This window comes from Diceros bicornis, chromosome 23, assembly GCF_020826845.1.
Source record: "Diceros bicornis minor isolate mBicDic1 chromosome 23, mDicBic1.mat.cur, whole genome shotgun sequence".
Taxonomy (NCBI): Eukaryota; Metazoa; Chordata; class Mammalia; order Perissodactyla; family Rhinocerotidae; genus Diceros; species Diceros bicornis.
In genome coordinates, this window is record NC_080762.1 from 14,560,478 (window position 1) to 14,575,677 (window position 15,200).

At 34.1% G+C, this 15,200-nt stretch overlaps 1 protein-coding gene across 2 annotated transcripts in view; it reads right to left on the reverse strand.

The window, feature by feature from the left end:
* The window catches only part of HSF2 (heat shock transcription factor 2), a 33,913-nt gene that overhangs the window by 7,173 nt on the left and 11,540 nt on the right, over positions 1–15,200 (reverse strand). For both annotated transcript variants that reach the window (XM_058566372.1, XM_058566371.1), the window contains exons 2-10: positions 13,048–13,156; positions 12,758–12,885; positions 11,782–11,906; positions 9,762–9,837; positions 6,551–6,612; positions 5,540–5,627; positions 3,618–3,766; positions 2,959–3,198; positions 2,199–2,304 (exon numbers count right to left, since the gene is read on the reverse strand). In XM_058566372.1, coding sequence (XP_058422355.1) covers positions 2,199–2,304; positions 2,959–3,198; positions 3,618–3,766; positions 5,540–5,627; positions 6,551–6,612; positions 9,762–9,837; positions 11,782–11,906; positions 12,758–12,885; positions 13,048–13,156 — 1,083 coding nt within the window. The remainder of the gene's footprint in view (positions 1–2,198; positions 2,305–2,958; positions 3,199–3,617; positions 3,767–5,539; positions 5,628–6,550; positions 6,613–9,761; positions 9,838–11,781; positions 11,907–12,757; positions 12,886–13,047; positions 13,157–15,200) is intronic.

The window sequence follows — 15,200 nt, forward strand, 5'->3', positions numbered from 1 at the left end:
CCCAAAAGCATGGAATTAGAATTCCACCAAAGTTTACTTTAAAAAATATTAAGAGCTGAAGATACACATTTGAGAGCAATCCAAAATCCCTTCACAGAGAAAGAAAAGAAAAATAAGAGAAGTAGAAAAAATGAAAGAGGATAAAAGACTGGGTACCCTGGGAAATACCCCCAAGTAGAACACAGCAGGAAAAAGAAAAGCTCTTGGAGAAAGCAAAGAACGATTAGGGAGGCAGAAAGAGAACAAAGAGGCCCAGTGCCTCTAACTTCCACAAAAAAAGTTCTATTGTGGAAAATCAATAGTATTAATAATGATAGTGTTCATAATTTATAATCCTCACAACAACCCCTCACATTAAGCATTAGCCACATTTAATAGATAGGGAAACTGGGCAAGAGACGTTAACTTCCCCAAAGTTAGTAACAGCTATTAAGCAACATGAGTCAAAAATGGAACCCAAATTTGTCTGATTCAAAACAAACCTTCTTCCACTAGCCCAGTGGCCTTATTTGGGGAAAAACCACGCAGCCTACTTACTATGGATGGGTAAATCAAGACAACATAGGCAGCACAGGCTTAGAGTAAACAAGCAAGACAGTACAGGGTTTCAAAAGAAGTATAGAAAAAAAAAGAAGTAACAAATATAGCCATTCATTTCTAAAATTTTATAGTGAAAGGATTAGAGAACCAGAATGTTAAATGAGCAGTACAACATGTCAAAATGTTTTTTAAGATAGGGAACATTTGTACCTATTAAAGGCAGACGGGAAAGATCAAGGACAGAGATAGAAAAAACAGAGAGGCAGAGGGCAGGTTTACAAATTGGATTTGAAAAGAAAGTAAGTACTACCTCTAAGAAGAAAGAATATGAGATTCCACAGCTTATGAGAAGACCAGGGCATGGAGAATTATCCTTTGTGAACAGGGAAGAGTTGGCTAGATGAGGTCCTAAGGACAATTGAGGGTGATAAATGTTTCCAAGTTGAATTAAAATGATCTAGTTGAGGACTGCAAGGATTTGCAGAGGGTCAGAATTGAGATTTTTATTTCCTTCTCAGTGATCTAAGGGACAGATATCCTAAAAAGTCCCTGGATTCAGAGTGGGGACAAAGACTGAAAGAATCAAGAAGGACTGTCAAGTTACTGTTAATAAGTTGAAGTAGGTCATTAACATAGATGTCGAATTCACTTAAGATGGTAACACAGATCAGCCAGAAAGAAAATCTTCAAAGAAGGTGAAATCTATCCTGTGAGGCACTGATGATTTGGCAAAAGGAAAAGATGATAAATTCATGTGACATTGACAAAGAATGATGAGAAGCAGAGGGGTAAGGTGTTAAATTAATAAGATTGAAGAGTAAGAAAGGACTAATTCCTTTTAGCCTCAATAAGAAGCTCTTAAAAGAGCAAGACTAGAATATTTTGATGTGAGAGAAGTTGCATTTTAAGGCAAGAAACACAAAAAAAGGAGCAACAAAATTTCTCAGGATAAAGAGAGAAACATATTCACAACAGAAAATGGGAATAGGGGAGAAAACAAGATTCATGTGGATGGGATCAGGCCATGTAGGAAGCTTCAGGTAAGGGAGGGAAGAGTGGAAGGAACAAGAGGAAAGAGAGTGAGAAAAGTGGTTAGTGCCAGAAATGGTAGATAAGGATTCACAGTCCAGACAATATTGGAGTCAAGTTCATTCAGGAGGTGGTGGGGGTTGGAGCAGGGGAACCTTAGGTCTCAGAACACAAAAATTTAAAAAGTATAGCAAATATAATGAAATATAACACATCTGAGTGGAAAACATTAATTCTCAAAGTATTAAGAAGTGTCTCTATGCTATTTCCTGGCTAAGTATCTCTATTACTAATTCCCACAGACTTGTATTCAGTGATAATTTATTCCAGAGCAAAACATAACACAGCAACAAGTCCAGACAAGACCTGTATTTAACAGTACTGTTGAACAGAGTTGGTATGTTGTTACAGGGAGATTAACTGAACTGCTACACAGAGATGGGGTAGTGATCACCCTTCTTCACTGTCCTGAACCCATCTGCTCATTCTTTCTGATAAACAAAACCATTCATTTAAAAAAAGAAAATGCAAAAACAGTTTAGAATACAAGAAAATGATGTATTGACTTATAAATATTATATGTAAATACACAAACTGCCAGTACAGCAAAGATTATTCAAAGTACCTACATCAACCAGGAGATCTGGGTCTATGCTAAACTGTCTTCCTGACAGCATGGCTTGGAAGTCCTCTAAACTGCAATCAATACTGTCAAGATAATCCAACAGCTCCACCCTAAGGAAAAAAGATATAAAAAAAAAATCAAATATTAGGTTTCCTTGTTTTTATGTTTAAAATCACAGTGCAATCTAGCTAGATAAAATACTCCTAGCAACTGCTGATTCCTTACCAATCCTTAACCTTAAGAATCCTATTTAATATTTGAGATTCCTGAAAATTTTTAATGGAGAACTCACAGCCTTTATACAAACCTTTAGTATTCACAGAAAAAAGGTTCTGCAACAACACAATCTGATTTGTCTTTTTCCTCTATACTATAAATTATAAAATGTTTAACGTCTGATTATTAGTTATTGCTACTAGTTTCTGGTTTTCTTATGCTATGAAATAAGTCCCTTAATAGAGATTATGTTTTCTGTAGTCCTGATAAAAACACACCTACACACAATCACACACACTTTATGGACATCCAAAACAAGTATTTCACTAAAGAAATCTAAAGAATTGCCAAGAAAATCCCAAGACTGCTCTTGGGATGATTAAATCCTTCTCAAAATACCATTTGCAGAGCTGACCCCTGACCAAAACAGAGAAAGGTAGACTACATGGGTTCATAATCTGAAATGAAGATCACTCAAAGAGAAACAGAATATGTGAAGTAAACAAAGAAAGCAAATAAATTTAGACAACATCTAGATGAGCACTCACTTTCCCAAAAGATTGATGTTATCATTTAAAATGGAATCCATCATGGTCACGGGATCTTCTGTGGTCAGACTAGATGAGCCATTTAGCTGGACGGCACTAGACATGAGAGGGCTGGTGCCATCACTGCCTGAACTTAGGGATTCTCTGGCTGGTTCACTCTGATCTCCACTCTGAATGACAGGTGCATACTCATCTTCATTGTCATCTTCAACAATGACAATATCAGGGTACTGGCTACAGCTAGACCAGCAATATGAGAAAGAATCAATTACATTTTTCAGATCAATTCAATAAATTCATTCTATCCATTCATTCTCCATGGAAACTCTCCCCCCAAACCACTTGCCAAAAGGCTTAAATTTCTTGGGTGAGTAGCTTAATCACAAATACTGATACTTCATACAAGACCACAAAGAATCAATTAAAGGTGTTTCACTCCAAAATTAAAAACTCAGGATTCTCATTACTTTTTTTGTTGGGTGCCTTTTTGCTAGGGGGAGGGAGGTATTCGGTTGAATAATTTGGCTTATTTTTTCAGTTTAATAATCCAAAAATGAGTCAGATACTAGTTTATCAAAGAATAAAGTGGTTTTGAATTTAGCTCTTTAATAATAAAAGTAACCAATATTTTCATAAATTTTATTTCATGATCTCCTTACTTGGAGGGATCAGCTATAACATCCTCATTAGTTTCTGGAATAACTGGGATATTTTCTTCATCTGCATTATCATCAGTAACGTCATAAATAATGATGTCATCTGAAATTCGCTCCCTTGGCTTTAAACCTTCAGTCCTACTGTGTGGAACCTAAAAAATCAGGGAGAAAATATATCAAAAAATTGAAATTATATTGATTACCAAACAACATACCATTTAAAAAAAATGCTAATTGGGCACCTACTATTTACTAAATATTGGGAATACAATGGTAAGCAAAACAGGTATGTTCTCTGCCCTTACAGGACTTACACACTAATTGGTATTAGTACCACCAACTCACAGAGAGATGAAATGTATTATCTGCATTCTACTTATTTCTTTTACCGTAAGGGACCTTGAAGATAACATGCCTCAGAATGTTTCTATGAAAAGATCTTCAAATTTTAAAGTATTTTTTTTTACCCAAAGGGTAAAAAAACTAGAACTTCCCCAGAAATTTCAAGCATAACAAGATGGCCAATGTGAGGATGGGGGTTATTTCAATCTCAAGCTACTCTGTTTGACATATGTTTTCTTCTTACTCATTAAGTGGTGTTATTAATAGGAAAAAAAACATTTCAACTATTCCACAGTTAAATGTCAGCCTGGCTTTTTAGCAATTTTTTTTATTCAGCTACAGATATATTCAGACCATAGGTACATTAATAAAAAAGCATTCAATTCTCTAAAGCAAACTACAGTCATTATTATAATGCAAAAATCTATAAATTTCAACACTAGATAATACGGAGGCAAAAGATGTACAGTGTTTAAAAATACATAAATGCAGTTAAATTAAAAAATCTTCATCCATTTACATTGAGTCTTTAATCCTAAAAATAGTTAGGTATGCTTGGTTATTTAGAAACAGTGGTAGGTAGGAAGAGGAACCAGATGTTAGGTTAACTCTGATTTGCCTGAGAACAAACTCTCAATACTCTAATAATAAATCTAAAGCAGTACAGTCATGTGCCACATAATGATGTTTTGGTCAATGATGGACCACATACAGAAGAGTGGTCCCGTGAGATTAGTATTATATAGCCTAGGTGTGTAGTAGGCTATACCACCTAGTTTGTGTAAGTACACTCTGTGATGTTTGCACAAAGACAAAATAGCCTCATGACGCATTTCTCAGAACATATCCCCATCATTGAGCAATGTATCAAGTATTTAGAATTTAAGATTTGAAAGTAACAATGATAATCACATATTCAAATAAGTCTGGACTGTGGACTGGACTAATTTGCCACTGAGTCTAAGTTTGACAAATTATCCAGCGAGCCTGTGACAAAAATGAAGGTAAACAAAACTATGTTTTGAAATTGCTACAGTGAAAAACAGTCTAGGCTGTGCACATTTATAATAAATGTTGGAAACAATTTAAAATAACCAATGGATGAATGCACAATTATATCACCATAATATTAAATTAACATCATATAGTCATTGAGATGAACTAAATCTCTGTTTAGTAAGTCTCAAAAGCAAGACCAAGTGAAAAAAGCCACAACGCAAAATGAAATGTACAAAATGGTATCATTTATATGCAAAATAATACCAAACACTCTTCAGGTATTCACACATATAAAATGGCCATGGGAATGATAAATACTAATTAATAATAGTGATTATCTCTAGGTACGAGAGGAGACTGAAGGCGGGGAGAAAAACACTTAGGAAAAGGCAACTAAGACAACTATATTTGTAACGGTTTATTTCTTAACATAATCTAAAGCAAATAATAATGTCATGATTTAATAAGACTGGAGAAAGAGCACTTGGATTATTATTTACTAAACTTGGAATGCATGAAATACTGCTGTAATAAAATTTAGTTTGAGATAATAGATATAAAATAGAATTCAACTAAAAAATTACTTTATGATGGTGATTATCAGCTGGTTCTTTGACTATGTGCTGAAACAGATTCTTCTTTTGGGCTCCATTAGAGTTTAGAAGTAGAGGCCTGAAAATCAGAAGATATTCATGAAGTTCAGTGGAACAAACATACAAGGAATTTAAACTGCTTCTAATAATTTACCCCCCACCACACACACACACACAACTTTAAATAATGAATAAAAAATTTCAGTAAGGATACACAAGGAACTCTTAAAAATAATTATATCTTAGAATAGAAACTATGTCTAGGACTTTTATTTCTCCATTGTTCCGTACTATTTTTGTCTAATAAATATAATAAACTACTCTCTCCAGAAATACTTCATTGATGACTGAACTATTAACTCGTTATAAACTGTACTTACATAGTAAAAAATAAATAGGTAACATCATAAGAACTAGTTAGTGGAATTAGAGTTAAGGCCACAGCATAAGCTGTGAGCATAACCAAGCTTTGCTAAAATCTTAGCCTTAAAAGATAATCTTTTTCTGCTTACAACTATTCCTTTGTCCACGATGCTTGTTTTAGTAGTGAAAATGGCAGTTACTGACATTTATAGGTATCACAACCATTGGTCAATATACAGGTTTTTAAAGACCCTTATGGGTGGTTTAAACATAAGAGAGGTCAAGTAAAAAAATTTTAATGTTTTTTCAACATATGGCTTCTTTTTAGGAGTTTCTCTCACTCAGGCCTTCTAATGTTATATTAAATTGCTAACGTGAATGAAAATGAATTCTTTATTAACTGTGTGTGTATCTGTCAAGTGACCATTTAGGCTACCCTTATCCCTCAAAAATATTAACAGGATGACAACAGTAGGAAATAATACTACTCTTGAAATGCTGAGAGTATAATTTAACAAGGAAGGACTGTTCATCTGGAACAACAGGCATACACTCAGCAAACGTAGGCCATTCATGGTTAAACACTAAAATGTTCGGTGGTCTATGTGTAGATCAAACGGTTTTATCATAAACACTTACCTTTTACGTTTTAAACTCACAAGCTGGTTATTCTGAACCAATGTAACAATAAACTGGACAATCTAAAAGGAAAATATACATAATAAATTTTCCATCACAAATTCCAAATTCTTTAGTCCACATTACAAGTCATATAAAATTAATTTGGATACTGTATGTTCTCTAAGTCACATAATTTCTCACATATTAACATACTTGAAATCTGAATGCACCTTACAATTGATATCTAAAGAAATATACCAGCTTCCAGGCAGAAGAATAACCTGTAACAAAGCTGCTGCCACCTAGGATACAGAGATGCCTAAAACATCATCCATCCATCCATCCATCCATCCATCCATCCATCCCCACTCATCCATCTACCTACCTATCCAATATTCAGTTCAGTTGTTTCTTTTGGTGTAAGTACCAAGCATGCCTGGATATAGATCCCAACTTTTTATTTAAAATTCCTTCAAGAAGATTATGATGCAAAAACAAAAACGTGTTTGACAGGCAACATTTTTTTATACCACGTAATACAATTAGAGGCAAAAGAAATCACCAGCTCTCTCAGAACAGATCATAAAATTTTCAAGTTACAAAAAGTTTATCGGCTGATTCTGGAAAAATTGTTTAAATATAATTGTTTTAATATAATATAAAAATTGTTTAATAAAAAATATTGCCATAAAATACCTAATTATACAGCATACCTAATTATACAGCAACAGAAATAAACTCAAAAATACACTTAATTAGAGGTTCTGCAAAAATAAATTCACAGTTTTAAAGTTGGACTATCTATGCTTTTTTCTAATAAACAATTAAACCTTTTTCTCTCAGATGGTTTTCCTCTTAAACATTTGAGATACACATACTGACAATCAAGAGAAGGTGGTTTAATCTTCAAAGTCTGATTAAATTTAGAAGAAAAACTATTAAACAGCTCAAGACATGCAAACAATCCTTCATATTTAATGACGATGTTTCTTAAAGTGCAGTCCACAGACCAGCAGCATTGGCCCAGGAACTTGTTAGACATGCAAATTCTCAACCCCACTCCAGAATCGTCGAATCTGAAATTCTGAAGATGAGGTCCAGCAATGTGTGTGTTTAACAAGCCCTCTGAGGTGGTACTGATGCGAATGTAAGAATACTGACTTAGCGTATGCCTTGAAATTTACTGTCAACTTCCTAAAGGAGATAAAAATGCGAGGATCACATGGTGAACTACGAAAAGCAGTAGATCACTGAGAGGCTATGAAAAAAGGCCAAAAGTGATAGGAGGACTATTTAGATTCTTTGAAGAAGAGTTCCTTGTAAGCTTTGTGAAATGTAATTACGTGATTAAAATAGAGAAATGTCAATTAAAAATACATACTGTATAGCTTTAATATTATGTGTTTTCTCCCAAAAGAGGCTACTAAATGGTTTGCCTTACAATCAATATGAACTGTTTCATGGAGAAAAATACAGACATTTTAATTGAACAATAAGATAGCATCAGAGTCTATCAAAAGGAGGTTAGCCGCTAAATTGCTTATTCAAAAGAAAATGCTGACAGCTGATGAAAAGACAACATTTAAGCTTAAAGATAGCTATAAAATAATTCAACTTCAGTTATTTTTGTTAATTTATAAAAAAGTGTTATGGAAAAATTCTAAAAACATTAGTGGTGGAATTTATAAAAACATGAATCACTGGCTAAATTTCTCCTGAAATTTGTTCCACATCTCAGTTCTCTTTTGATACTTCTGTATCATGTTGTACAGTCTATTTCCTGAAGGAGAAGTTAAGGCATCTAACATTTACAGCATCTAACTTATGTACTTGAACAAGTCCTATAACAGGCACCTCACATATATTATTCCAATTCATCCAAGAACAAAGAGCACATGGCAGAGTCGGAACCAATTCCAGGAATAGAGAAAAATTATCGGCTGTCATCATGCATTATGTAAACTCTCTAACCCCACCAAAATACAGATTCAAACTCAAATGTGAGCAGATAGAATGCTGGCTTTCATGAAAAACTGGAACGATTTATAAGCATTTTACCAACTATCCTCGCTTTTAGGGAAAAAAAAACAAGAAATTATGGAGTATTGTAAGTTAATATTTAACTAAAATATTATTTTCTGAAAAAGATTAACACATTTTTTAAAGTACAGGTTAAGGTACATCTGTCATTTTAAATCAGGTATTCTTAACAGGGCTGCACACTGGAATCAGTTATGGAAGTTTTGAAAATATATGTACTTGGACTAAACATTGAGAATTGAATTCTACATTCAACCTCGACTTGCATACTCATTTTTAAAAAATAGTATATCTAGTTTGACTATAGGTCAAAGGTTACAACAACCATTCATCTTTGTTCTAAGCTTACTCCACTAGACCCAGATCCTATCAGTCATAACCCTATTTTTAGCTAAAGGCCTCTAAGCATGAACAAGCTGAAGCTCTCCCACCCTCCCTCCCCCCTAAAAACCTGTTGCTTAAACTTAGAGTCCAGTTTACTCATGAGCAAAAAATAGCTGCCTTAATTACTTTTATGTTTCACCTCTTATTAACATATGAAATCTGATATGAAAAGATTAAATCACAAGCACACAATGCAACAGAGAGATTTTCAGTTCCGCCAGTAATTTTCAGCTCAGATACTAAAATCCAGGATTTATTTTACAACATTATATTAACTGTTTCTCTGCACAGACTAATAATGGAATATATTGGTAACTCATTTTTTTTTGAACTCATAATTTGGTCAATTGATTTGAAAGTTTTAGTCATTTATCTTCCAAGACTGTTATCTACGCCTTTTAGAGTAAAAAGTAGTAAAAACAACAACAAGAAAACCCCACACAGTGAGGCTATGTCTTTTATTGTAAAAAATGTTAAGAATTGGTAGTGTGTTAATTATGCTCCTAAGAATAAAGTATCTTTAAAGCTGTTATATTAGGCAAAAGGTCATTTACTAAAAGCTAATGAGACATTGGCTGGGAGTATGGAATGATCATATTTATTTGCTAAAGAGAAATGTTTTTTATTAAAAAGGATATATAACACTTGGCTTAATTTGTCGGATTTCACAGTTTTACTTCTATCTGTGTACCCAATATATAAGAAACTAAGATCAATCACTGACTTTTCAATAGAGACTTTTTTGGGTCACAAATGGTACTCATTAAACAAATGTAGATTACGGTCATGGGAAAAAAATACTTACCTTTCGAATAACTTGTTGCTGTTGTGCGTGTTTTGCTCGTAACTCTGACACCTCCTTCCAAAGGGACTCATTCTCACTATGTTATCATTTATTAAAAAACAAGAAAATTCAGTCAGAAAGCCAGGCCTCATTAACTTTAATTAAGAACACCAGAGAACTTAACTAGTTTTTACTATATACTTTTATAGGTCTAGGAAAACTTTGGTTCAATTATATAGAATGATAGCTATCCTGACATAACTCCAGAATCATTCCTTCATAATTGTAGTATCTCCTACTGATGGCAGTATATATACAAAAACTTAGGACTCATGCCTGTATCTATATAGTAGTAGGCAATTTACTCCTCTGACAATCTGGCTCATTACCAACCTAACCTTTCCACTGTGGCTACCGAGTGAATTCAGGACTGTGCTCAGGAAACAATTCTTACTGGGAAGTGACTTTTACGCAGCACTTGCTATGCTCCAGGCACTATGCTAAGCATTTTATGTGTATTACTTATTTAAACTTCTCTAAAATATGTCAAGAAAGGAATTATCATCTCTTTTATAGATGAAGACACTGACACTCAGAAAATTCAGAGGATTTGCCCAGGATCACACAGGTAACTTATAAGTGCTGAAGTTGAACTCAAGTCTGTCAGACTTTAAAACTATCTAAGGTCTGTCTCATACACAAGCATATGAAAACAGTAAAAAAGTCTGTTCTTCTTTAAAGCATATCCAAATATGACAAACCAATAACTTGCCCAGTACTATTAGTTTTTTTTCCTTCATTCACCATTATTTACTGAAATTGCACTGTTATTAAATGTTAGCAGCAATAATAATGCTGAGAAGGCATGAAAGATACTCCACCTACTAAAAGCTTTAACTTTTGCTCTTTTGTTAATTTCCACAAAAGCCATCTCCCTCAATTCAAACTATTACAAAAGAGACTGGATTTACGTATAGAGAGTACGGAAAATGAGGCTTTCTTTAATACTTACTGAATAACTACTGTACTTTTTCTGACTCAGAAATTTAACGATACTGGCATCTGCCTACTAAAGATACACAGGAGAATGGTTACCTCTAAGACTTATAGAATGAATTTGGGATCCCATTCCTTAAAGGATAAACCTGAGATTAAAGGAATTGGGTCAAGGGCACCTCTGTAGACACAAGATACACAAAGTAAACCAGCGTAAGTGGTTAAATAAAATATGCAGAATGAGAAAGCTTAAAATTAAGGCTTATTCACAAAGAGAATCCAAGTCCAAGGTTACTCTTTTAATGAAGATACTTGAGTTAAGATAGCTAAACTAATGTCCCACATTTGAAACAGGAGAGAGAATACATAACTACTCTCAAAACCCTGGCACCTATTAGGATAAGAGAAAATCCCAGCTACTTACTAAGAAGAGAAGTACGTATCTACTCAATACACAAGCAGGTACTGTGGCAAGTTAGAATAGGGCCAAGAATTTTAAACAAAATAAAGCATCTTTCTGTACATAAAAGGTTTGAATAACACTTTCTCAAGTCTATGTATCAACTAGGGCAAGTCTCTTGTGTCCTTTTTTCCCTATTTTTATAACCTACTTTTTCCTAAGAGATAGGCCACACAGAAAAGTCTCAAGAAAACACCATGAAAGAAAGGATGGGTAACATCTATAGTATTTTTTATGGCTTGTGTGCCCTCATGTGTGTGAACGTCATATAAAAGCTAACCTAAGTAGAATCGTATTTCCTACACCAACTGAAAGATCTACTGTTTCATCAGTAAGACTTGTGCATCAAATTGTTTTGATTGCCCAGGTTTATGTATTCTTTCAATCACCATCAAGAAAATATAATTTTGGGGCAAAGCCTATGGCTACAAATCAAAAATAAAGCGAACCAAGACTTACATAAAAACGACCTCTGATCTTGGCTTCAACAACATGATCTAAGTACTTAAAGCACCAACCTCCCACCCCAAATATACACACACACCAACCTCCATATCAGGATTATATTTGGAAATAATACTTTACCTTTTTAATTCAGAAAGCCTAGACTCAATAGTTTCTTGTTTTATTTGAACCTTCTGAGCACTACTTATAATTTTTGTTAAATCTTCCTGACGAATTTTATTTTCTTCTGGTTTTGAAGATGAAACCTTTCAAAAAGCAAATTTAGGGGATTAAACAAATACTAAACACCATAATTGTAACCCAAAGCTTCCAATTATAAGTAGTTTTTGTAGCCCATTCAGGAAATGAGATCTACTTCTGAAAAGCCCAGGATAGGATTTAGGAAAAGAATAAACTGCACAGACCAAAAAGAGAGAATAAGAAATAAACAGTCTATTTTTTGTTTTTTTAATGTGGAGAAGTTTCCAAGAGCAGGAACATCTTATGGGATTTTTTTTTTTTTCATTTCCTTCCACCAAACTCCCTATAATTTCCCCAAGCCTCTTTATTATCACCTTCCATGTTTAATTAAACTTATGCAGTAACAGCTGCACACTGGACCACTTTCTTTCATGGTCCACTACCCTTTTTGTCCCCCACTTTTATAGACAAAAGTAAAAATATCTTATTTCAGCAAGATATCGTTCATTCAAAAATGTATTATTAAATGCCTACTATATGCAAGAGATTTATTCTAGGCACTGGATATTCAGCAGAGAACTACAGAAAAAGCCCTGACATACTAGCAGGAGCTTAAATTTTTTAAGCTAAATTAGAAGGAGTGAGCCATCCCAATATGGATGACTCCTCACCCTCAGTCAGAATGTAAACATCTTCCTTCCCTCTAGAAAGTGTTTGAAGACTGAGTCCTAGGTACAGTTGAGTGCAGGGAAAAAAGGAACATAAAATAGAGGGAAATAATTAAAGCTTTATTAGTCTACGTCATGCCAACAAGGAACAACCTCGTGCTGAATATAACCTGTGTGCTGAAATATAATTCGTGGCCAAGTCTGCTATACGGTAATGTCCTAATTAAATCATGTCGACAATAACCCACCTTCCTTTTAATGTTCTCCAACAAGTCATCCTGGCCTTGTTTGAAGTAAGGATGCTGAAATTCAACAGGACCATCTCGTTCCTGCTTTACAATTCCAGAGTCAATATGCACCACTTTACGGAAACCATCTGAAAAAAGATTCAAAATTCAGATGACTAAAATAGACAAAAGTCAAAAATCAATGGTGCTTCTATGGAATATCATATTTGCCTTTAACAAACTAATAAGAAAAATAGTTTTAATCAGTGGCTGATGACAGCTACTCCAAATAAAGTGCCATCTATACTCACACATATTCAGTTGCCTCACAAAGCTTGCCATGTTATTGTGCTTGAAGTACTTGGGAAGAATTTCTTTTGCAAATCTTTGTTCATCCAAAACCAGAAAACTTTGGCCATTCTGAAAAAAAGAGAAAAAGTCAATTAGGTAAGGTCCTCTGATACTAGGTGATACATATGACCCCAAAACTGTGCAGTCCTTCCATGATACCTTCAGACCAACATTTTATCCCTATTGATGGCAACAAGAAACAAAGTGCAATTAAGTGACGAACTGCAATTAAACACCAAACTGCAATTAAGCTTTCTGATGTCAATCTCAAAAGTTTAGAATTATGTCTTAAACCAAAAGCTGCATCATGCTCTATGGGGAAATATTAGAAGAATTACCATTAAATCAAAAACAAGAAAAGAAATACAGTATGTAGCCAGCACAATTATTTAACATTGTTTTAAAGCCAATGCAATTAGAAATAAAATTTGAGAGGAAGCAGTATTTTATAATTACGTCTATTGCAAATAATGATATCTTTGTACAATCAATTGAAAATTATAATTCAGTAAGATATCTGGTTACTTATTAATATTTAAAGTCATTAGTGTTCTTTCATACAAAAAATAAACAATTTGAAACTTACAACAAAAATACAGTAGAGATCTTCCTTGACTTACAACTGAGTTATGCTCTGATAAACCCATCATAAGCTGAAAATACTGTTAAGTTGAAAATGCATTTAATATGCCTGATCTACCGAACATAACAGCTCAGCCTAGCCTACCTTAAATGTGCTCAGAACACTTAACATTAGCCTACAGTGGGCAAGATATCTAACACAAAGCCTAATTTATAATAAAGTGTTGAATATTACATGTAATTTATTGAAGATTGTACTGAAAGTGAAAAACAGAATGGTTACATGGGTACAGAATGGTTATAAGTGTATCAGTTGTTTACCCTCATGATCACATGGCTGACAGGGAGTTTTGCTCACTGTCACCACCCAGCATCACAAGAGAGTATCGTACTGCATATCAGTATTCCGGGAAAAGATCAAAATTCAAACATCGAATTACAGTTTCTATTGAATGAGTATTGCTTTCACACCACTGTAAAGTCAAAAATTCGAATCACCATAAGTCAGGGACCAACTGTAAGCAAAACAGCATGGTACTGAGATAAAGACAGATAGCTCAGTGGAATAGAATAGAGCCTAGAAATGAACCCTCACATATACGATGCAAAGATTTTTGACAAGCATTGCCAGAACCATTCAGTGGGACAAGGACAGTCTTTTCAACAAATGATGCTGGGAAAGCTGAATACTCACATGCAAAAGGATGAAGCTGAACCCTTAACTTACACCATATACAAAAATTAACTCAAAATGGACCAAAGACCAAAACATAAGAGCTAAAACTATAAAAACTTTAGAAGAAAACATGAGGAGGAAAAGTGTCATGACACTGGATTTGGCAATGATTTCCTGGATAACACAAAAAGCACAGGCAACAAAAGCAAAAACGGACAAATGGGGCTACCTCAAACTTTAAAACTTCTGTGCAAACAATACTATCAATAGAGTGAAAAGGCAACCCATGAAATCGGAGAAAATATTTTCAAATTGTGTATGTGATAAGGGGTTAATATCCATAATATATAAAGAACTCCAACAACTCAACAACAAACAACCCCATAAGAAATGGACAAAGACCTTGAACAGACATTTTCTCAAAGAAAATATACAAATGGCCAACAAACACATGTAAAGATGCCTAACATCACTAATCATTAGGGAAATGAAAACCAAAACTACAATGAGATACCACTTCACACCCACTGGGATGGCAATTATTAAGAAAACAAAAAAAACAGAAAATAAGTTGTTGGCAAGGATGTGGAGAAATTGGAACACTTGTGCACTGCTGGTGGGAATGTAAAATAATGCAGCTGCTGTGGAAAACTGTATGGCGGTTCCTCAGAAAGTTAAATACAGAATTACTATATGATCCTGCAATTCTACTTCTGTGTATATACTCAAAAGAATTGAAAGCAGGGACCCAAAAAGTTATTTGTACACCCATGTTCATAGTAGCATTATTCACAATAGCCAAAAGGTGGAAGCAACCCAAATGTCCACTGACAGACGAATGGATAAACAAAATGT